The 23472-nt window shown below is 43.6% G+C and overlaps 1 protein-coding gene across 9 annotated transcripts in view; it reads left to right on the forward strand.

The window, feature by feature from the left end:
- Window positions 1-23472, forward strand: part of L1CAM (L1 cell adhesion molecule) — a 721289-nt gene that overhangs the window by 438093 nt on the left and 259724 nt on the right. For all 9 annotated transcript variants that reach the window (XM_089685157.1, XM_089685163.1, XM_089685158.1 and 6 more), the window contains one exon: window positions 17009-17152. In XM_089685157.1, coding sequence (XP_089541283.1) covers window positions 17009-17152 — 144 coding nt within the window. The remainder of the gene's footprint in view (window positions 1-17008; window positions 17153-23472) is intronic.

Consider the following 23472-nt stretch of genomic DNA (forward strand, 5'->3'; position numbering starts at 1 on the left):
CCTCACTAAGTGAGCTACTTTTTTCCAAAATACTTGTATTTTTGGGCACTCCCACCATATATGATACAATGTGCCTATCTCTCCACAACCCCTCCAACACAATGGTGAATTCACCCCATTCATTTTATGTTCAACTTTCGGTGTAATGTGCCATCTTATCAAACACTTGTAATTTATTTCCACCTCTCGCATAATTATATTTTCATGAATTAATCTATATATTTTCTTCTGCTTCCCCTTATCTATTACCACCCCCAAATCTCTTTCCCATTTCCCTATATACAATGGTTTTGTGCTGGTGTCTAACTCAGTGAAGAATTTATATATTTTAGCAATTCTGTGTTTTCCATCTCCCCGTGATTCTAACAACCTCTCAAATGGATTCCAATCCTTTCTAGTTCTCAAAGGTTTTGGGAGTTTGCCAACAAAGTGTTTCAATTGGTGATATCACCACTCATCTACCTTAGTGAAAACTTCTTTTTTCTTTTCCAACTCCTTAAATGATCCCAATTCCTCCCCCACCATTATATCTCTCAATTGCGCATCCTCCTTTATAATCCATTTTCCTGTAATACCCTCCCTACCTGGAGAGAAAAACTTTGTGTTCCTTAGTGGCATTAACAGTGAATTAAATACCCACCCCTTCTGTCTGTGCAATACATCCCAAACTCTTAAAACATTTAAAGTGTACAAACTTGTGCTAGCATCTAATCCCCTATATTGTGCAGGCACCCATATACTCCTACTCAAATCCGTTCTGCTCAGTGCATTTTCGATTTTGACACAACTTTTCCCTGGGTTGTGCGTCCAATCAAAAAATCTCACCATTATTATATATATATTATATATATATATATATATATATATATTATAAATATCTCTTAAAATCTGGCACACCCAAACCACCCCTTTCTTTATTTCTACTCAACGTTTCATAACATATTCTAGGTTTTTTATTCCTCCATATATATCTTGTCATCATTTTTTTAAGTTCTTTAAAATATACTTCTGGAAGTTTGATTGGGACCATATGAAATTTATATAGGACTTTGGGCACAATTACCATTTTTATCAGATTTATGCGTCCTATCCAAGACGGGTTTCCTCCCCCTAATCTCTTTAATCCTCTTTAATCTTGTTTAATAGTGAAATATAGTTTAATTTGTACAAATTCTTATATGAAGCAGAAAGTTTTACCCCTAGATACTTTAATTCTTTTTCTCTTCATACAAAGGGAAATTCCACTTGTATTTTTTCTTTTTCACTGTTTGTAAGATTTATATTTAAAATCTCCTTTTTTGTTGCTTTGATTTTTAAATTTGATAACTCCCCATATTCCTTCAATATCTTCATTAAATTTGGGAGTGTTATCCTAGGGTTTCCCACATAGAACATCAAATCATCCGCATAGGCCGCCACTTTATGTTCTCTATCTCCTATCTGTATTCCCTTTATATCTATGTTCTTCCTAATTGTAGACAGCAAAGGCTCCAAAGACAAAACGTACAAGAATGGGGCAATGGACATCCCTGTCTTGTTACATTTGACATCCTGAAAAACTCCGACCTTTCTCCATTGACCATAATAGCTGCTGAAGGCTTACTATATAACTTTCCAATCCACTCTCTCATTCTAACTCCCAGCCCTAGAGCTTCCAAGGTGTCCATCATGAATCCCCAGTTCACTCTATCAAATCCTTTTCCGGCATCAATTGACAACACCACCGGGGTTTTCTCTTTTCTACTTTTCTGAATGAGCAACAAAGATCTCAACCCGTTGTCTCTACCTTCTCTCCCTGGGACGAACCCCACCTGATCCCTATGTATCCAATCGGGCATTAAATCTTTCAACATGTTTGCTAATACCTTTGTGTACAATTTAGTATCTATATTCAGCAATGAGATTGGTCTATAGTTTGAACACTGGGTGACATCCTTATCTTCCTTATGAATTAGAACTACATTAGCCTGTAGGGATTCTCGCCTCATTTCCATCTCACCCCCTAGGGCGTTCATATATATCTTCAGTTTAGGTATTAACAATTCTTTGTATTTTTTATAATATCTCACAGTATACCCGTCTGGCCCTGGACTTTTCCCCGTCATAGTACTTTTTTTTTTGTTTACAAACGATTTTATTGTACATAAGTAGACAGTAAAACAACAGCACATTTTTAAAGTGATATTGTCAGCAAAAACAAGGCACTTTTGAAAAGTACAATACATAAAAGTATAGTAACATAACAAAGAAGAAAAGAGGAAGTTACAAGTGCATGAAATACGTAAACGTATTTCATGCAGTAAGTTGAGTGATACATCTGTCAACAGTATATGTCAGCCAGCTTTTACTAGGGATGTTGTGAAGCATGTAGTAAGTTTCTACGATCTCTCCATGACTCCCATTTTTTATCGTATAAGTGCATCTTATCCAGTAGGGTATAATGAATGCGTTCCATAAGCATTACAGCGTCAATTCTGTGTAAAACAGAGTACAAGGGTACAGCATTGGACCTCCAATGTAGGGCAATAGACCATAAAGTGGCAACACATAATGTATGTATCAATCTCAGATTGGCATCAGAGACCCCTGGGACATGGGCCCCCAATAAACAGGTCTGTATGGACAATCGTATCGGGGTACCCGACAGTGAGGTAGCCACCTCAGAAATCTTACGCCAAATCAAAGATACGGTCGGGCAATCCCAAAATATATGAACCAAAGTACCTGTGAGGCCACAGCCCCAGAAACATAAAGGGGATGTTTGTGGAAACAATACATGTAGTCTTGACGGGGTATAATACCATCTGGTTAGAACTTTTAGGGCCGTCTCACGAACCAAAAGAGATCTAGAGCTCTTGCATATATTATCCACCATGGAATCCCAATCCTCATCTGAAAAAGTGATACCACAATCCTCCTCCCATTTTCGTCTGTACAAAGGGGGAGCATGAAAAAGACAGATCAAAAGTTGGTGATAAATTTCTGAAATAAGACCCCTACCCCTGGGAGAGTCACGGCTGATACGTTCAAAAAAGGAAATCGGAGAAGATGGGGTAAGGCCAAAGTGTGCATTAAAAAAGTGCCTAATCTGTCTATAACGAAGGTACTCACGAAGAGGAACATCAAATAACACGCGCAGCATATCAAAGGTAATGTAAGATCCTCCTCTTTGGAAATCAGATAATCTGATAAAGGATCGATCATACCACCAATGAAACATGTGAGGGGAGGAGAAAGCTACAACAAAAGTAGGATCACCAAAAAATGACACACCTGGGGGAATAGGAGAGACTAAACTCAATTTAGATTTGTATTTGGACCAAAGTGTCAGCGAGTGGGTCACTATGGAGTTATGAAAAGTAAGCGATCGGGGGGAGATTTTTGACCATAAAATTCCCGGTAAATAAAAAGGTCGTATCGACTGAGACTCAAACTTGATCCATGGGATTTGAGAGTTAATAGTAGCCCATTGTGATAATTGCGCAAAACGAGCCGAGAGATAATATAGCCAAAAATTAGGAAGACCGAGACCGCCCGTCCGTTGTGAACGATACAAAATAGATGAGGCAAAACGTGGATGCTTATTTCCCCAAATGAAATTATTAATAGTCCGCTGAAAGTGATCCAAAAACGTTTTTGAGACCGGAACTGGAAGTGCTCTAAAAAGATAAAGCAGTTTAGGCAAGATATTCATTTTAACCGCCGTGACTCTTCCCAGAAAGGAAATATGATAACCATGCCAAATCTTCAGTAAAGTAGAGAGACGTGATACACATGGTGGATAATTAGCTGTAAACATATCTGAGTATCTGGGAGAGAGATTAATCCCCAGATAGGATATCCTGTCCTTGACCCAGCGAAATGGAAAAGCACTACGGAGAGATACACTTAGGGAGTCAGGAATATTAACAGGCATAATCACCGATTTGGTAAAATTAACAGTGAGACCTGACACTTTGGCAAAATCATTCAATACGGCACACAAATTAGGTAAAGAAGTCAACGGGTTAGTAATAAATAGCATAACATCATCAGCATACATGCTCAACTTAAAATGTGAAACTAATAATGAATAGCCAGAAATATCCGAATGTGATTTGATCGCCAATGCCAAAGGTTCCAACACCAGCGCAAACAAAAGGGGTGAAAGAGGACAACCCTGACGGGTACCTCTACCCAATGTAAAGAAATCAGAGTTACAGCCGGGAAGCCTTATTCTTGTTTTAGGAGAATCATATAGGGCATGTATGCCTGCCAAAAACCCGTCACTGAAGCCCATTTTCTGTAGCAAGGAAAACAAATAGGGCCAAAGAACACTGTCAAAGGCCTTGTTTATGTCTAAACTCATCAACAGAACCTCTTTGGAATGTAAATTGGCGTCTTGAATAACATTAAGAGTGAGACGAATGTTATCAGTAATAAATCTGTCGGGAATAAAACCTGACTGGTCTGGAGAAACCAAAGAGGAGATGATAGGGGCCAACCGGGTCATAGTACTTTTTAATGCTACTTTTATTTCTTCTTGTGTGATTTCTGAGTCTAGGGAGTCCAATTGTGCTTCACTCAGTTTTGGTAAACCTGCATTTTTAAGTATGTCCTTCTTTTTTCACTATTTACAATTCCAGCGTTATTTATAGAATCTTGGGAGATGATATTATACAGATTACTATAATATTCCTTAAATACTCTAGCAATATCTTTATTTGAGTGGACCAATTCACCCTTGGGGTTTCTTATTTTTTCTATGTAATTCCTATTTTTCTTTTTCCTTAAGGCTCTCATTAAGTACTTTCCTGGCCTATCTCCCCATCTTTACCTTTCGCTTATTACTTTATTGAAGACTCTCCTTTTTTCCTCTTCCATCAAGGTCTCTAGCTCTTCTTTCTTTTTTATTACTTTCTGCATTATCTCTTTAGATATTTTACTTTTATGCACCTGTTCAAGCTCAAATATTTCCTTTAGAAGCCCACTAATTTTTTTTCTTTTTTGCCCCCATTGCAATAAGAAATCCTCTGATGTAAGCCTTATGGGCCTCCCACACTGTAGCCACTGACACGTCTCCTGTATCATTCTCCTCAAAAAATAGTTTGATCTCCTCCTCGATCTTCTGATCAATCTCATGATCCAGGAGAAGTGCCTTATTCAACTTCCAAACTAAGCCTCCCTTCATCTCTCTTCCCCATCCTGATTTCATTGCGACAGGGGCATGATCTGATAAAGACATTACTTCAATTTTTACTTCTACCACAAACTCTATAAATCGATGTTCCATCAATATATAATCCAATCTAGAATATATCTCGTGTGCATGTGAAAAGAAGATATAGTCTCTGTCTTTTATATGCCTAATTCTCCATATATCCACCAGTTGGTACTTATGTATCAACTTCTTTAGTGATCTCAGAGACCTACTCTCCTCCCTCTGCACAGAAGAGGTAGTATCTATCCGTGGATCTACACAGATATTAAAATCTCCAGGGGGCGCATGCGCGGCCAGGATCGATGGCGGCCGCACTTTAAGTGAGCTCCGCTCATCCCCGGCCAGTAAAGACTCACCCGACAGCCGCTTCCACTCCTCTTCAGCTGTGGGTGAGTCCTACGTACCCCGCACCCGGCCCGGCACTTGAGGAGACTTGATGGGGAAGATAGGGCGCTGGAGGCCCCCCTCCCCGCAGTTACGTGACCCGCGGCCGTCGCCGCTCCGGCAGTTCCTCTCCAGGCCGCAATCCCCGGCCTCTAGTATGGCTGGGAGCCCAGGAAGGGATCGCGGCCCCCCGGTGGTCGCAGAGGGTACTGCACCCAAGGATGTTCCAGCCTCTGCCCTGACACAATCACTGCTGGAGGACTATGAGCCCCAGCATGCTACTGGGGGGGTTGCGGAGCAGTCTGCATCAGGGAAGCATCCTCCCTCCATCCAGGCACCTCAGCAGGCCACCTCATCAGCTTCCCTCACATTGTCGGCGTTGGATGATAAGTTACAAAATTTTTTGCGCAACATTACTGCGTCCATATCCACGGAGGTGGGAAAGCTGGCCTTGGAGCTTAGAGGGGAAATTGCCCAGATTGGAGACCGCACGGACAGATTGGAAAACGAGTTTGATAATTTGGTACAATACGTCCACGTACTGGAAGAAGATAACGCTTACTTGAAGCACTCCATGTCCCAAATGCAGCTCCAGCAAGAGGACCTGGAAAACAGGGAACGGCGCCAAAATATCCGTATTCGCGGTATGTCCGAGTCTATTGCAGATGCACAGCTGCACCGTCATCTTCTGTCCTTCTTTACTGCCACTGCCCCCTTAGTTCCAGTAGCAGATTGGCGTATGGATAGGGCTCACCGCTCCTTGGGCCCAAAACCTGCTGAAGGCACCAGACCACGCGACGTTATTGTTCGCTTTCATTTTTTTCAAAGGAAAGAAGCTCTACTTTCTGCTGTTCGTCATAAATCATCGCTGGATTTTGAGGGTGACAGACTCCAACTCTTCTGCGACCTGTCCCCGATTACGCTGGCTAAGCGACGAGACCTGAAGCCGATTACCATGCACCTTCAACAACACCATGTCCCTTACCGTTGGGGGTTTCCCTTTCGGTTGGTCGTAAATAGGGACAATACCCAAGTTGTGCTCCGTGATCTTCATGAGGCGGACTCCTTCCTAAAACGCCTGGGACTTCCGCCTCTGTCAGAGGATGGGTCCTCTCTGCCACCAACTCCGTCTCGTCCGTCCGCCACCCCCAGCAGGATTTGGACCCCGGTTCGCAGAGGTCGGAAGAGACCTTCACGTCCGCGCCATCCTCGGTCAACTGATCCACCTGCTTGACGAATCTCTGGGGCTACCTTCTGGATCTGGTGATGAACCTTTTCCTCCTGGGTTTTTGGTTCTCTCTTGCACTTTTTTTTTTTTTTTTTTTTTTCTTCTCTACATAATTTTCCCACGGGTTTCCCTTATCTGTCCGGCCAAATTGTGTTGGGTGCTTTTTTCATTTTTGATTACTTTTTCTTTGCTGGCCGGGTTTGACGTCCTCTCCGATGTTCTGGTTGTCGTGCTGCTCCCGATTTTGTCTAGCCATAGGCCTAGACGACTTGGGTCACATTGTTGCTCCCGAGTTTATATCCTTGCGGATACTTATTTCTCTGTTTTTTGTTCTTTACACTATTGCCTTGCAAAGTATTGTGTTCAACTGTTTGATGTTTTTTGTTTTTTACTGTATTACATCGATGGTATTCCATTCATTTTTCATGCTATTACATGTAAAACCGTTGTCGTTATTTTATAATGGCTTTGCGGTTTCTGTCATATAACGTCAAGGGCCTCAACTCCATTCAAAAACGGTGGATGGCTTTGAAGGAATTCCGATCCTCAGGAGCAGACATTATTTTTGTCCAAGAGACCCATTTCAAATCGACTGGCTCTTTCCGTTTTGCCTCGAGATTTTTTTCCCAAGCGTACTCGGCCTTTGATCCCTCTGGGAAGGCCGGGGTGGCAATCCTTATTGGGTCACACTGCTCCCTTCGGGTTGTTTCCTCCAAAGTTGACCGTCAGGGTCGTTATATTATTTTAGAGTGTATGCTTGGCGAGACTCCCCTTGTTCTGTTGAATTTATATGCTCCCAATACAGGTCAACTGCAATTCCTGTCCCAAACGCTCGCTAATCTGGATTCCATTACTACCTCACAGGTGATTGTAGAGGGTGATTTCAATCTGATTGTTTCCCCTCATAAAGATAGGAAGGTGCTTTTTGAATCCACCCCCTCGAAGCGGCAATGCTCCTCTTCAAAATCGTTTCGTAAATTGATTAGGGAGCATCGTCTCTTTGACGCTTGGCAGATTAAACACCCTCTTCATAAACAATTTACATTTTACTCCAACCCTCACCGTAGCTATTCGCGCCTAGATCATTTTTTCATCTCTGCCTCTTTGCTCCCACTTCTGGTTTCCTCTGAAATCAATCCCATCACTTGGTCTGACCATGCCTCTTTGACCTTAAATCTTTTTTTTCCCCCTGCTGTGTCCAAACCGTGTCACTGGCGCCTTAATGAGACATTTCTTTCCACAGATCATCTTAGGGATGAATTGTCACGGGGACTCGATTCATATTTCACTCTTAATGTCGGTTCCGTAGCTTCTTCTTCATCTCTGTGGGAGGCCCACAAGGCGGTTTTTCGTGGACTTTGTATTTCCATGGGTTCTCGTTTAAAAAAGTCCTCGGCGAGTGCTAGGGCCTCTCTCATACAACAGCTCTTGGTGGCGGAACGTCGGTTACTGAATAGGCCATCTATTTCGGGGCTTCAGAGGGTGGCATCTCTACGTGCCCAAATTAAAGCTTTTGACTCCTGTAAGACTGCACAGTCTCTCCTTTGGGTTAAACAGAAATTTTACGAATTTTCTAACAAGCCACACCGTATGTTAGTCAACCGTCTCAAAACTCAGTCCCCTTCTACGATGCCCGATCTTCTAATACAGCCAGATGGAAGCCCTACTTATGACCCTCGGGCCATGGCAACACTTTTTGGCTCATTTTATGGGAAATTATATAATTGTCTGACCCCGGACCTTCACCCGTCTCTCACACAGTCATCATTTGACAATTTTTTTGACCCCTTGTCACTTCCGAGAGTAACATCCTCAGACATGGACGCCCTTAATGCAGACATTACACTAGAGGAATTATTGGACACAATCAAACACCTCCCTTCTCGTAAAGCCCCGGGACCGGACGGATTGCCTTACTCCTACTATAAATCTTTTATTGGTATTTTGGCCCCGCATCTTCTCTCCCTTTACCGAGATCTTTTTAAGGGAATCATACCCCAGACTGACTTCTCCCGTGCATATATCTCGGTTATCCCTAAGCCTGATAAGGATCACTCTATCGTAGATAACTATCGCCCTATTGCCCTACTTAATTCCGATTATAAGATTTTTACTAAAATCTTGGCCAATCGACTCTCCGGTATTATCTCCAAGCTCATACACAGGGATCAGGTGGGCTTTGTACCTGCCAGACAGGCTGCAGATAACACCAGGAGATCTATTGATCTGGTTGATTTGGTCAATCGTTCCTCTACCCCTGCTGTGTTATTGAGTCTGGATGCTCAAAAAGCTTTTGACCGTTTAAGCTGGCCCTATATGTTCATGGTTTTGGAGAGATTTGGTTTTAGGGGTTCATTTGTAGCAGCTTTGAAGGCCCTTTATTCATCCCCTTTTTCACAGGTCAGATTAGCCTCCTTTCTCTCACCACCCTTTCAGATGTCAAATGGCACTCGTCAGGGCTGTCCACTCTCTCCCCTGCTGTTCATTCTCTGCCTGGAGCCATTGGCTATCGCCATCAGGTCGGATCCGGATATCCGGGGAATACAATCCCATTCTCGTGAGTACAAATTATCGTTATTTGCAGATGACATTCTCCTTACACTTACGAGTCCCCACACCTCTTTACCGATTTTGCATAAAACTTTGAAACAATTTGGGGCTTTATCAGGCTATAAGGTCAACACGTCCAAAACTGAGGCACTTCCAATACATGTTTCTCCTGACGTTCTTTCCTCCCTTCAGGCAGCCTTTTCCTACCGATGGTGCACCCACTCTTTAAAGTATTTAGGTACCAACCTCACCTCCTCTTACCAATCCATATATGAGGCCAATTTTCCCCCACTGTTTGTAGCAATTTCTCGCTCTCTGAAACACTGGGATGCCTTGCCCATTTCCTTCCTCGGTCGTATTAATGTCCTAAAAATGACCGTGCTACCCAAACTTTTATATCTGTTTGCAACTCTGCCCGTACCCGTTCCTATGTCCAAGCTCCACTCCCTTCAGAAATCTTTCTTACACTTTATTTGGCACAACAGGCGGCACAGGATTGCTCGTTCGGTTCTGCTTTCCCCACATTCTAGGGGAGGCTTGGGAGCGCCGGATATAATAACATACTACTTTGCAACCCACCTTCGCTTTCTCATGTCATGGTCCACCCACTACCCTCCCAATACATGGACTGAGATTGAGTCTTTGCAATTGTCCCCTGTTCATCCGTGTTCCCTTCTCTGGTCGACCTCAGCAGTGGAAGTCCTTTCTTTTCGACACTTATTCCTAGGTCCCATGCTTTTCTCATTGAATGTTTGGCAGAAATGTAAGGCTAAATTCACATTGGCCTCTGATTGCTCCCCACTGACAAATATCCTTTATAACCCTAATCTTCCAGACAATATGGCCAAGTCCCGGATGTCTCTCTGGGTAGGATCTAACCTTTTTCAACTACGTCACTTGGTACACCCGGTGACTCGTAAGTTGCATTCATTCTCGGATCTCCAGAGGAAAGCCTCTCTACCCTCTCGCCATCTGTATATATACCTTCAAATACGCCACTTTTTCTCTACTCTATCTCCCTCATTGAGCTTAGGGAAACCTACCCCCTTTGAACGTCTATGTATGGAAGGTCCCCACCAAAGGGGTATTGTCTCTAGCACCTATAAAGTTCTTATGGAGGCCCCCCCTTTGTCCAATGACGCTCACCTCTATATGCGTAGATGGTCTCAATTTATACAACGTGATATTGACTTATTGTCATGGAAGAAAATATGGGACAATGCATCTAAATCCTCTATTTGTGTGGTTTTTAAGGAAAATATATACAAGATTATGATGTTGTGGTACAAAACACCAGAAGTTCTTCATGTTTATAATCCGAGTGCTTCTCCTGCTTGCTGGCGCTGTAGTAGAGCTTCTGGCTCTCTTTATCATATTTTTTGGACCTGCAGCTCCATTGCTCCTTTTTGGGAAGAGGTTCGCTCCTTGTTGCAATCGTTGTTGCATGTTTCTCTCCCATTTGACCCATTGCATTTTTTGCTGGGCTTGCCATTCCCGGGTCTACCTAAACTAGCCAGAAAACTTGCTGCACATGTGCTAACAGCGGCCAGGAGAAGTATTTCTATGTGTTGGTTATCCTCTACTCCACCTTCATTGCCAACTTTGTATAAACTTATTGCCGATGTAAGACAGATGGAGTGTTTGACTGCTTCACATAGTGGTTTGTTTGCTGTATTTGAGATGATCTGGCTCCCGTGGGATAATTTCTCTTCCTCTATGCTGGCCTGAAATGTAAGACCCTGATTATTAACGCACTGTTAATATATGACTCTATTGGTCTTGACTAAATGTAATCCTTGCCATCGATGTACTTCTCTGTTTTGCTTGTCTTTTTTGTTTTTCTCTCCTTGTTTTCTGTAACATATGATTTCTTTGAAAACCAATAAAAAATTGTTAATATAAAAATCTCCAGCCACTATCAAACTGCCTTTTTTAAAATCCATCAGTTTTTTCAATACTCCCTTCAAACATATCTCCGGCTTTTTATTTGGACAATATATATTCGCTATTGTGCACTCAATTTCTTGCAATTTGCCCTTTAGAAACAAAAATCTCCCCTTAGGATCTGTCATTCTATTCTCCAGCTCAAATCTTATATTCTTTGCGAACCCTATAGCTACCCCCTTTGCTCTTTTAATTGGAGAATCTGCATAGTACCACACTGGGTAATGTCTAGTATTCAGCCTAACATTTGACTCTATCTCTAGATATGTCTCCTGTAAAAAGACCACTGAAGATGTTCTATGTTGCAACTCTCTAAACAACCTAAATCTCTTCCCAGGACAATACAACCCATTAACATTGTAAGTTACAAACTTTACTTCTTCCATACTTCTTTTCTCCTCCAACTCCTTCTCTCTTCTCCCCCTACTCTCACAGCTCCTCCTAACCCACAGAGTGTTACCGGTAGTACCCCCTTCCCTCTCCCCTCCCTCCACTTTACCCACCCTCCACCCTGTTAGGCCTTTAATTTGCCTACGAATCATTTGTGGGCCTAATCCCACCTTTGATTCAGATCAATCTCAATCTTGCCGATCGACCATTCTTCCATCCTATCAGACAGGCGGGAAATCCCCATCTATATTGAACTTTCTGCTTTCTCATTTGTTCTAAAAGTGGTTTTAAAGTTCTCCTTCTTACCAATGTTCCTGCTGCAAGATCAGCAAAGATCTGAATATTTACTTCCCCATATTTTATTATTGCTCTTCCTTTTACCCTTTTCCATATTTCCTCTTTGACTCGATAATAATGAAATTGTACAATTATATCTCTCGGATTGCTCTTTCTTCCCTCCTGTTGTTGGACCCCTCCTATTCTATAGACCCCATCAAGTTCAAGCAGAGCTGTTAAAGTTTTTTCCAATATTATATCAAACACCTTCCCTATTGTTTCCCGCAGGTCTTCTCCTTGGGATATCTCCGGGAGACCTCTTATCCGTAAATTACTTTTTTCTGTCCGCTTTCCTGATCTTCTAGTTTATATAGCAGATTTCTTTGCTCTTTTCTCATATACGTTAGCTTTTTTTTTCATGATAGATATGGCTTGGGCATGTTTGTCTAATTTTCCCTCTGTATCTTTCACTCTTACCAATATCTGCCCCATATCTTTATGTAGTTTCCCAATTTCTTGTTTTATAGATTTTTTAAATTCTTTAAACATATCCGCTATTTCAATTTTAGTTGGCAATTGAGATCTCTTCTCTTGTTCTTTCATATCTTCCCGTGTCCTTGTTTTTTCTATATCCATATCTTCCATAGTTTGGATTCTATTTGCCATCCCCAGGGATAGTCTAGAGCTTTCACTGATGCTATGTTCCATCTCATCATTACCATTTATTACTGTTTGTCTCTCCGGGGTACTATTTCCCTGTGATGGTATATATTTTTTAATTGAGCTTGTTTTGAGCTTGTTTTGTTTGCCGTTCCCTTTGCCGTTTTATTATTTTTTTTTTTGCAGTTGTTTATCTTAGCAAATGATATGGGTAGGAGGAGTATTTTTTTTTCAAGTTATTCCAAAAGATTGAATGTTTTTTCAAACAAACTAAGTTGACCATTGTTAGGTGCATAAACATTTGTGAAAGAAAATTTACTCTTATGGGATCTCATTTAAGGATCAGTGCAAGTTGCTTTAAAGTTTATGAGCAGTGAATTATCCACAGCGGTTGTCACACCTTAACTACTTGCCGCCCTGCCACTGTAGAAATACGGCGGCAGGGCGGCACGGGCAGGCAAAACCACGTTTTAAAACGTGTGTTTTGTAAATAGATAGGGGGCGCGTGCGAGGCGCGCCGCCGCCCTATCTGTCTCGCCGATCACCGCCGCGGATGTCAGTCGCCGGGTCACAGCCGGTCCTTACCGGCTGTTTCCCGGCGATTGGCGGCAAACAGTGACAGACAGCACAGCTGCAGTAGCTGTGCTGTCTGTTACTTCCCTGACAGCTCGAGGACGAGCTGATCGAGAAAGAGGAGTTTCTCTCTCTCAATCAGTGGTGTCCCGTGCAGCACACACCCCCGCCCCCTAGTAAAACACTCCCCCTCACACAGATAACCCTTCCCTGCAAAATAAAGTTAACCCCTTCCTCCCCAGTGCCATTAGTACAGTGTCAGTGTTTTTTTTTTTGCACTGACCACTGTATTAGTGTTTTTGGGGATGTCAGTGATCCCAAGTCAGTACCCCCCAATGTCAGAATGTCTGCTGCAGTCCCGCAGTCCCGCCATAAGTCGCTGGTCGCTGCCATAAGTCACTGATCGCCGCCATAATTCACTGATCGCCGCCATTATTAGTATAAAAGAAAAAACTAAAAATCCAAGTATCTTTCCCGCCATTTGTAAACGCTATAACTTTCACGTAAACCAATTAATTTACACGTATTGGTTTTTTTTCTAAGCAAAGACATGTCGCAGAATGCATTTTGGCAGAATTTTATGACTAAATTTGATTTTTGCATTTTTTTTTTTACTGGACATGTTTTATAGCAAAAAGTCCAAAATATTGTTTTTTTTCCTCAAAATTGTCAGCCTTTTTTTTATAGCGCAAAAAATAACCGCACAGGCAATCAAATACCACCAAAAGAAAGCTCAATTTGTGGGGAAAAAAGGATGCAAATTTCATTTATGTACCATATTGCATGACCGTGCAATTGTCCGTTAAACTAGCGCAGCGCTGTATAGCAGAGAAATGGCGTAAATTGCAGTATTTATACCATAGTTTGTAGACACTATAACTTCCACACAAAGCAATCAATATACACTCATTGGGATTTTTTTTACCAAAAACATGTAGCAGAATACATTTTGGCCTAAATTTATAACCAACTTTGAGTTTACTATATATTTTTTATAGCTGAAAGTAAAAAATATTGTTTTTCTTCAAAATGTTTGGCCTTTTTTTGTTTATAGCGTGAAAAATAAAAAGCGCACAAGTGATCAAATACCACCGAAAGAAAGCTCTATTTGTGTGAAAAAAAGGACGTAAATTTCGTTTGGGTGCGGCATTGCATGACCGCGCAATTATCAGTTGAATTAGTGCAGCGCCGAGTAGCAAAAAGAGGCCTGGTCATTAAGGGGGGTAAATACTCTGGAGCTCAAGTGGTTGAATTTCTATACTGGGGAACCACTAGACAAATGTTTTAAAGTGGGTTTCCTAAAGGAAATTTCAATCACAGCCTATTTTTCTTCTGAAGAGTTCTCAGAATATATTATAGGAAAGTACTTTAGGGTGGACCATAAGAGGTGTTTTGCGGGAGTCTAATATGGGAGCTGTAGTGGTAGCTCTAGATTCTGGGTACAATTTGTTAAACAGAAAAATATTAATTGTATTTATTTATTACAGGTACACCACTGTCAGTTTACACAGCACTTTACATACAGTGTATATTGTACATTCACATCAGTCCCTGCCCTCAAGGAGCTTACAATTTAAGTTTCCAAACTCACATTCATATATACACATACTAGTTTAGACAGGAGCCAATTAAGCTACCAGCATGTCTTTTAAATGTGGGAGGACACGCACACAGACACAGGGAGAACATGCAAACTCCAGGCTGTAGTGTTGTGAAATGAAACATCAACTTGGTCCAATAGAGTGATTTTGATTGTCTTGTTTTGAGTTGTGTTACAGCTGTGTTATGATTTGTAACACATATCTGCTTCAAATCCTTCACTACAATACCCAGGTCTGTGATATCTTTTTTCGGAGTGGAAGGAGTGTTCATTGTGCTGTATGTAAAGGTCCATCATCCATGCCTGCTTTAGTAGGCAAAGCTCTAATGTAGTCTAGCAAGACAATGTCTCCTTCGTCTTGTACTAGATCTACCATCTTTAGAACCCTCAGAGTATGCAAGATACCCCAAGGAATGATGACTGGACCTACAGGTCTGTGCCATTTTGTGGTCTGCAGAGTCTGGGTAAGAGTTTGAGAAAGAGGGGCTGTTTACTTGTGGTCTGGACCAGTATGTTGTTGAAGGTGTTTAGCAGCTTTCTCTTTGCCATCTCAATGGTAGTTTTAGGAGTAAATGAACAAACAGTAAGAAGGTAATTCTGGCGCACAGAGATGAGGTAAACAATGTATATAGAGTGATGCAAGGAATAGCAATGATGTAAAACACTGTGGAAAAAAGAATAATGTCCATAAACAAACAGAAAAGTCTTTTTGGAAGTCTCTCGGGCAATCCGCCCAAAGATTAGCACAAATTAGCAGCAGCCATCCTAGGAGCAAAGCCAACTTTGTATGCAAGAACAAAATGAAAGAAACAGGAGGCACCCATCTAAGTTCGGTAATTAAAACCGTGTTTAATTGTAAAGGATAAAAAACACTCACAAGAGTAATAAAAAAAAACAAGCTCATCTGTGTGTGAGAGGGATGATCGTTCCTCAACGTCCTGCAGGCACCACCAGTGGCATGGGGGATGTATGCTGGGCTGATGGAGATGTGTGAAGGCACAATGGAGGTCTGTCCTGTAAAGTAATGGTGCTGTGAAGCCGATCCAGCGGCATCTGTATAGGAAGAGACCTACAACCAGCTTGGAGCGCAGCATTGGAAGTGACGTCACAGGGACAGGCGGAGGGTCATCGTGGTCAGGAGGCACAGACATGGGACAAGCTAGTTGTAGGTCTCTTCCTGTACAGACGCCGCTGGGTTGGCTTCACAGCACTATTACTCTAGAAGACAGACCTCCATTGTGCCTTCACACATCTCCCTCAGCCCAGCATACATCCCCCCATGCCACCGATGGTGCCTGCAGGACATTGAGGAACGATTATTCCTCTCACACACAGATGAGCTTGTTTTTTTATTACTCTTGTGAGTGTTTTCATCCTTTACCATTAAACACGGTTTTAATTACTACACTTAGATGGGGGCCACCTGTTTCTTTCCTTTAGGTGTAAATTAAAACTTTGTATCGCTTACTATCCTGTTCAGACTGGTAGCTCCACAGTTTCCTTCCTCACTTAGCGGTGCTCGCATCATGTCTCCGATTGTTTTGGTTTTTGATTACTAACCTTATTCCAAAGTGGTGGCAGTACAAAATCTGGAAATTGTGTTCACTGTGTTTTTAGGTTTGTGACATTACTTTTTACCACTATGTGATTATGTATGTATTGTTTACAGTTTTTAGCTCTGATGAAGGGAGAGTGTTTTGGCCCTTGAAGTACATTGGCTTTTCACCCTGAACTTTCTAAATATACATATATCTGGACTAAAATCTTTGTGTTGCACTCTTGTTTCCTTCAACTTCAAGGTCTGCTTTAAAGGGAACCTATGATGAGAGAAACACCTTTTCATTGCTGACCACTAATTCCCCAAAATGATAGCAGACTAGCTGTCATGCAGATTCTCTGGTTTCAGATTTTTCTAATGTGCAGTTCATGAATTCAGACTTTACAGGCATTTTGGTTGTTCTAGGTAAGCAACTCAAGGTACTGAAGCTAGAAACAGCCTGTCAGCTAGAGGAAGAGGTTAGCAATAACAGCTGACATATGCTTTTCAGCTGCACTTCTTAGCATGATCTGCTGTCTGGTCATGTTTCTGTCTATTTACATCAGTAATGATTTATTGACATCTTTCTCTATGCCACATATGTATTAATCTCTATATAAAAAATATCACTCATTACCATTTTCATAACCTCTTTCCATGTGACAGTCTCAGAATCAGGTCCAAATGTGAAAATGGAGGGTGGGAGTTTGATCCTGCAAAACTTGAAGACTAATGGCTCAGCAGTTGTTCAGTGTGAAGCACGCAACAAACATGGTCGTATCCTTGAAAATGCTTATGTTTATGTTGTTGGTAAGTCCATCTATTCACCCGTATATGTTACTACTAGCACTAAATGTAATGGTCATTACATGTCTATTGAGCATAACAATCTACCTATTATTCCTGATCCGACCCACCTACCCAGATCTTGATCTCTCTCTTTCTTTCTTTCTTTGTATTTTGCAACATTCAAAACACTGGTATTATGATCTAGCTGTTGGAATAGCTTTGAATTACAGTATGAGAGGCCACTGAGATATTCTTCCCACCATTTTCCACCTATACCCTAACATACTTGCTAACTGTCCCGATTTTGCTGAAACAGTCCCGATATTCGAGCAGCGGGGATAGCTACAGAATCTCTGCTGTTGCCAATAGTGCACTGTCAGGTCACATTCAAAGTATGAAGAGCGAGGACAGATGAATTACTCTGCCAGCCCCACCTCCTCCCTGAATCCTGATCTCTGCTCCGCCTCCCTCCACACTGCTTTTTGTGCACTTCAGACTCCAGTGCTGCAGAACTTGAACGGAATATTGTTACTGCTGGAGGTGGTGAGTGCGGGGTTGCTGAAATGAAGCTGCAAAAAGTTAAGGATTCGGAGATGGGGTGAATGTGCAAGGAGCCGGCTGGCTGGAAAAGGAGTTTGTAGGTAGATGGTAGGCAAGGATGCCTTTGTGCTGCAGGAGCCAGCTTCAGTTACCAGCTCAGGGGCCTGTGCATACACCTTTCCCTCTGGCTGACAGATATCTCTGCCCAGCCATTGCTGTACACCACCCCTAAGGGCCCTTTCACACAGGTGGCTGAGCCGTGGTTTTACCACCACCCCTGGCGGCGCACCTAAATGTTAACAATACACTTGGACAGGGCTGTATGCATGCATTTTAAATTCAAACTGCAGAGTTTGACGGGCAGCACCGCCTGTCAAACTCGCCCATTGAATTCAATGGGGCCACTCTGCACTTGACTCACATTAGTGGCGTTGTCCCACAATGTAAATTGACATTCAGAAATAAAAAAAAAAAAAAAAAACAGGCATCAGGAGGCAGAGGTATGCTTGTCAGCTGCTGCAATACCATCTTCTGAAAAGCGATCCACCACAGCTCGCTTTTCAGAATGCAGTAAGCATTACCGCAAATGTGAAATATATAAAAGCTGACACACATCATCCATTTCACACCCACCACCATCCAGGATGTTACTCCCCAGCCACTTCCATGTTACCACCTCCCCCCCGCCACCAACTTACATCATTGACCAAACGATTCCCAACCCACAGGTGACCTATAGGCGAGCTGTGGTGGATCGCTTTTCAGAAGATGGTATTGCAGCAGCTGACAAGCATACCTCTGCCTCCTGATGCCTGTTTTTTGTTTTTTTTTTTTTATTTCTGAATGTCAATTTACATTGTGGGACAATGCCACAAATGTGAGTCAAGTGCAGAGTGGCCCCATTGAACTCAATGGGCGAGTTTGACAGGCGGTGCTGCCCGTCAAACTCTGCAGTTTGAATTTAAAATGCATGCCGGGTGGTGGTATTTGGCTGAGGAATGATATATCATTCCTCAGCCAAATACCACCACCCGGCATACATACATACCTACCTTCTGTTGACAGGCATCGCTCCTAACTACTTCCTAACCCCCAGTTGACAGACATTATTCCATAGTTTCTTTTTCATCCCACATCTCCCAACATCCCTCCCTAGTGACCACACAGACACTGACACTGAAAGTCATCCTTCCCCACAAAGTTGCCTCACCCCCCCCAACCCTCCTCCAACAGACATCACTCTCCAGCTACTCCCCTGCTGATTAGTATCCCTTGCTGACCACCTCACACCCCCTTGCTGACAGACATCTACCCCCAGACCAGGGGCGGACTGATAACTCATGGGGCCCCCGGGCAGTAAGAGATAATGGGGGCCCCATGCCCCCACCTACACTCAAGCCACACCCACACAACACCCTACCTACATATTGCAGCTCAGCTGCATAGAAGGGGCATTTAAATAATTACTCCAGCAAAGACTGCATGAATGTTCCCGGCTTATTTCCGTAGAAGCCACTGGGCACTTCCACGTTTAAAGATAGCTGCCATGTAGGGGAAGTGAAAGAGAGAGGGGAGGGAGAGGGTGAAAAAGAGAAGGGGTGTAAGAGAGAGGAGGAGGAGTGAGAGAGAGAAGAAGGGATGAGAGAGGAGGGGTGTGTTTTAAATTGCGCTAATTGAGCTAATTTTTATTATCTAATTTTTTACTTATTTTTTACAATTTATCTCTGTATTATTTTTTCACAATGATTTTGTGGGGGTAGTGGACAGTGTCAGTAGGGAGTGAACAGGGAGCACTAGTATATGTTGGGCTGTCATTAGATTGGGATGAATAAACAGCCTGTACCCCCTTATATCGGAAGGAAGGGAATGGATGGTCGGAAGGAAAGAAGAAAGAAAAGGGAGGGAGGGAGGGAATGGATGGCGAAAGGAAGGGGAGGGAAGGAAGGAGGGGTGGGAGGAAAGAATTAAGGGAGGGGATGGAGGAAGGAAGGGAAAGAAGAAAAGGGGGGAGGGAATGGATGGAGTAAGGAAGGAATGAAGGAAAGAAAGAAAATGGAGGGAGGAAGGAAAAGGAGGGAAGGGAGGGAGGGAGGAAGGAAGGAATAAAAAGGGAGAGAGGGAATGGATGAAGAAAGAGAAGGAAGGAGGGGTGAGAGGAAAGAATGAAGGGAGGGGATGGAGGAAGGAAGGAAAAGAAGAAAAGGGAGGGAATGGATGGAGGAAGAAATGAAGGAAAAGGAGGGGAGGGAGGAAGTTAGGAAGGAAGGGGAGAGAAGGATGAAAGGGGGGCGAAGGAAGGAAGGAAATAAATGGAAGGAGGAAGAAAGGGGAGGGGAGGAAGGAAGTAAAAAGGAGGGAGGGGATGGATGGAGGAAGGAAGGAAGGAAGGAGGGGTGGGAGGAAAGAATGAAGGGGGGGGGATGAACGAAGGAACGAACGAAGGGAAAGAAGAAAAGGGAGGAAGAAAGGGAATGGATGGAGGAAGGAAGGAATGAAGGAAGGAAAGAAAATGGATGGATGAAGTAATGAAGGTAAAGGAGGGAAGGAAGGAAGGAAGGAAAGGGAGGGAACAGATGGAGGCTGGAAAGAAGGAAGGAAGGAAAGGAGGGGGGGAGGAAAGGATGAAGGGAGGGGATGGAGGAAGAAAGAAAAGGGAGGGAGAAAATGGATGGAGGAAGGAATAAAGGAAGGAAGGATGGAAGGAGGAAAAGGCAATGGATAGGAGAAAGGAAGGAGGGAATGGATGGAGGAAGGAAGGAATGAAGGAAGGAAAGAAAATGGATGGACGAAGTAATGAAGGTGAAGGAAGGAAATGAAAGGAGGGGAGGGAGGAAAGGATGAAAGGAGGGGATGGAGGAAGAAAGAAAAGGGAGGGAGAAAATAGATGGAGGAAGGAATGAAGGACAGAAGGAGGAAAAGGCAATGGATAGGGAAAGGAAGGAAGAAAAGGGAGGATAAAGGGAGGGGATGGAGGAAGGAAGAAAAGGGAGGGAGGGAATGGATGGAGGAAGGAATGAAGGAAAGGGAGGGAGGGAGGAAGGAAGGAAATGAAAGGAGGAGAGGGAGGAAGGAAGGAAATGAAAGGAGTAGAGGGAGGAAGGAAGGAAATGAAAGGAGGGGAGGAGGAAAGAAATAAGGGAGGGGATGGAGGACGGAATGAATGAAGGTAGGGAGAAAGGAAGGATTGAAGGAAGGAGAGGGGGAGGAGGAAGGAATGGAATGATTGAAGGACGAGGAGGGAGGAAATGAAAAATGAAGGGAGGGGAGAGAGAAAGGAATGAAGGTAAGTAAGTAAAGGGAGGGAGGGAATGGAGGAAGAAAATGGATGGAGGAAGGAATGAAGGAAGGGGAGGGAGGAAGGAAGGAAGAAAAATAGGGAGGGAGGAAATGGAGGAAGGAAGGAATGAAAGGAGGGAAGGGAGGAAGAACGAAAGGGAGGGAAGGAAGGAAGGAAAGGAAGAATGAAGGGAGGATGGAGGAAGGAAGGAAATGGATTTATGAAGGAAAGGGAAGGGAAGGAAGAGGGAATGGATGAAGGAAGGAAGAAAGGAAAGCAGGGAGGGAAGGAAGTAAGAAAAGGGAGAGAGGAAATGGATGGAGGAAGGAAGGAAGGAGGGTGAGGAAAGAGGAAGGAAGGAATGAAGGAAGGGGAGGGAAGGAAGGAAATGAAAGGAAGGAGGGAGGAAAGAAGAAGGGAGGGGATGGAGGAAGGAAGAAAAGGGAGGGAGGGAATGGATGGAGGAAGGAAGGAAATGGATGGAGGGAAGGAAGGAAGGAGGGGAGGGAGGAAGGAAAGAAATGAAAGTAGGGGAGGGAAGGAAGGAAGGAAATGAAAGGAGGGGAAGAAGGAAATAATGAAGGGAGGGGATGGAGGAAGGAAGGAATGAAGGGAGGAAGGAAAGAAGCGGGAAAGAAGGAAGGAATAATGAAGGAGGGAGGGAAGGATAAAATTAAGGGAAGGGATACAGGAAAGGAATGAAGGTAAGGAAGAAGAGGGAGGGAGGGAATGGTGGAAGGAAGGAAGAAAAGGAAGGAAGGAGGGGAGGAAGAAAAAAGGAGGGATGAAATGGATGAAGGAAGGAAAGAAGGGGAGGGAGGGAGAGCGGAAAAGGAGGGAGGGAAGGAAGGAAAGAATGAAGGGAGGGGATGGAGGGAGGAAGGAAGGAAATGGATGGAGGAAGGAATGAAGGAAGGGGAGGGAAGGAAGAAAAGGGAGGGAGGGAATGGATGAAGGAAGGAAAGAAGGGAAGGAAGGAACAAAAGGGAGGGAAGGAATGGAAGGGAGGAAGGAAGTAATGAAGGAAGGAAAGAAAATGGATGGATGAAGTAATGAAAGTAAAGGAGGGAAGGAAAGGGAGGGAATAGATGGAGGGTGGAAAGAAGGAGGAAAGGAGGGGAGGGAGGAAAGGATGAAGGGAGGGGATGAGGAAGAAAGAAAAGGGAGGGAGAAATGGATGGAGGAAAGAAGGAAGGAAGGACAGAAGGAGGAAAAGGCAATGGATAGCGAAAGGAAGGGAAGGAAGGGAAGGAGGGAATGGATGGATGAAGGAAAGAAAATGGATGGACGAAGTAATGAAGGGGAAGGAAGGAAGGAAGGAAATGAAAGGAGGGGAGGGAAGGAAAGGATGAAGGGAGGGGATGGAGGAAGAAAGAAAAGGGAGGGAGAAAATGGATGGAGGAAGGAATGAAGGAAGGAGGAAAAGGCAATGGATAGAGAAAGGAAGGAAAGGGAAGGAAGGAAGGGGAGGATAAAGGGAGGGGATGGAGGAAGGAAGAAAAGGAGGGAATAGATGGAGGAAGGAATGAAGAAAGAGAGGGAGGGAGGAAGGAAGGAAATGAAAGGAGGAGAGGGAGGAAGGAAGGAAATGAAAGGAGGGGGAAAGGAAGGAAGGATTGAAGGACGAGGAGGGAGGAAATGAAAAAATGAAGGGAGGGGAAGAGGAAGGAATGAAGGTAAGGAAGTAAAGGGAGGGAGGGAATGGAGGAAGAAAATGGATGGAGGAAGGGGAGGGAGGAAGGAAAGAAGAAAAATAAGGGAGGGAGGAAAGGGAGGAAGGAAGAATGAAAGAAGGGGAGGGAGAGCGAAAGGGAGGGAAGGAAGGAAAGGAAAAGAATGAAGGGAGGGGATGGAGGAGGGAGAAAATGGAGGGGGAATGGATGGAGGAAGGAAGGAAATGAATTTATGAAGGAAAGGGAAGGAAGGGAAGAGGAAGGAGGAAATGGATGAAGGAAGGAAGAAAGGAAAGCAGGGAGGGAAGGAAGTAAGAAAAGGGAGAGAGGAAATGGATGGAGGAAGGAAGGAAGGAATGAAGGAAGGGGAGGGAAGGAAGGGAGGGAAAGAATGAAGGGAGGGGATGGAGGAAGAAGAAAAGGGAGGGAGGGAGGGAGGGAATGGATGGAGGATGGAAATGGATGGAGGAAAGGAAGGGAAGGAAGGAGGGAGGGAGGAAGGAAAGAAATGAACGTAGGGGAGGGAAGGAAGGAATGAAAGGAGAGGAGGAAGGAAATAATGAAGGGAGGGGATGGAGGAAGGAAAATAATGAAGGGAGGGATGGAGGAAGGAAGGAATGAAGGGAGGGAGGAAGGAAGGGGGAAAGAAGGAAGGAATGATTGAAGGAGGGAGGGAAGGATAAAATTAAGGGAAGGGATCCAGGAAGGAATGAAGACAAGGGAGGGAGGGAATGGTGGAAGGAAGGAAGAAAAGGAATAAAGGAAGAGGAGGGAAGGAAGGAGGGGAGGGAGGAGGGAGGAAGAAAAAGGAGGGATGAAATGGATGAAGGAAGGAAAGAAGGAGAGGGAGA

Source organism: Staurois parvus, unplaced genomic scaffold (assembly GCF_062004578.1).
Source record: "Staurois parvus isolate SC_StPar_1 unplaced genomic scaffold, SC_StPar_1.0 ptg000364l, whole genome shotgun sequence".
Lineage (NCBI taxonomy): Eukaryota > Metazoa > Chordata > Amphibia > Anura > Ranidae > Staurois > Staurois parvus.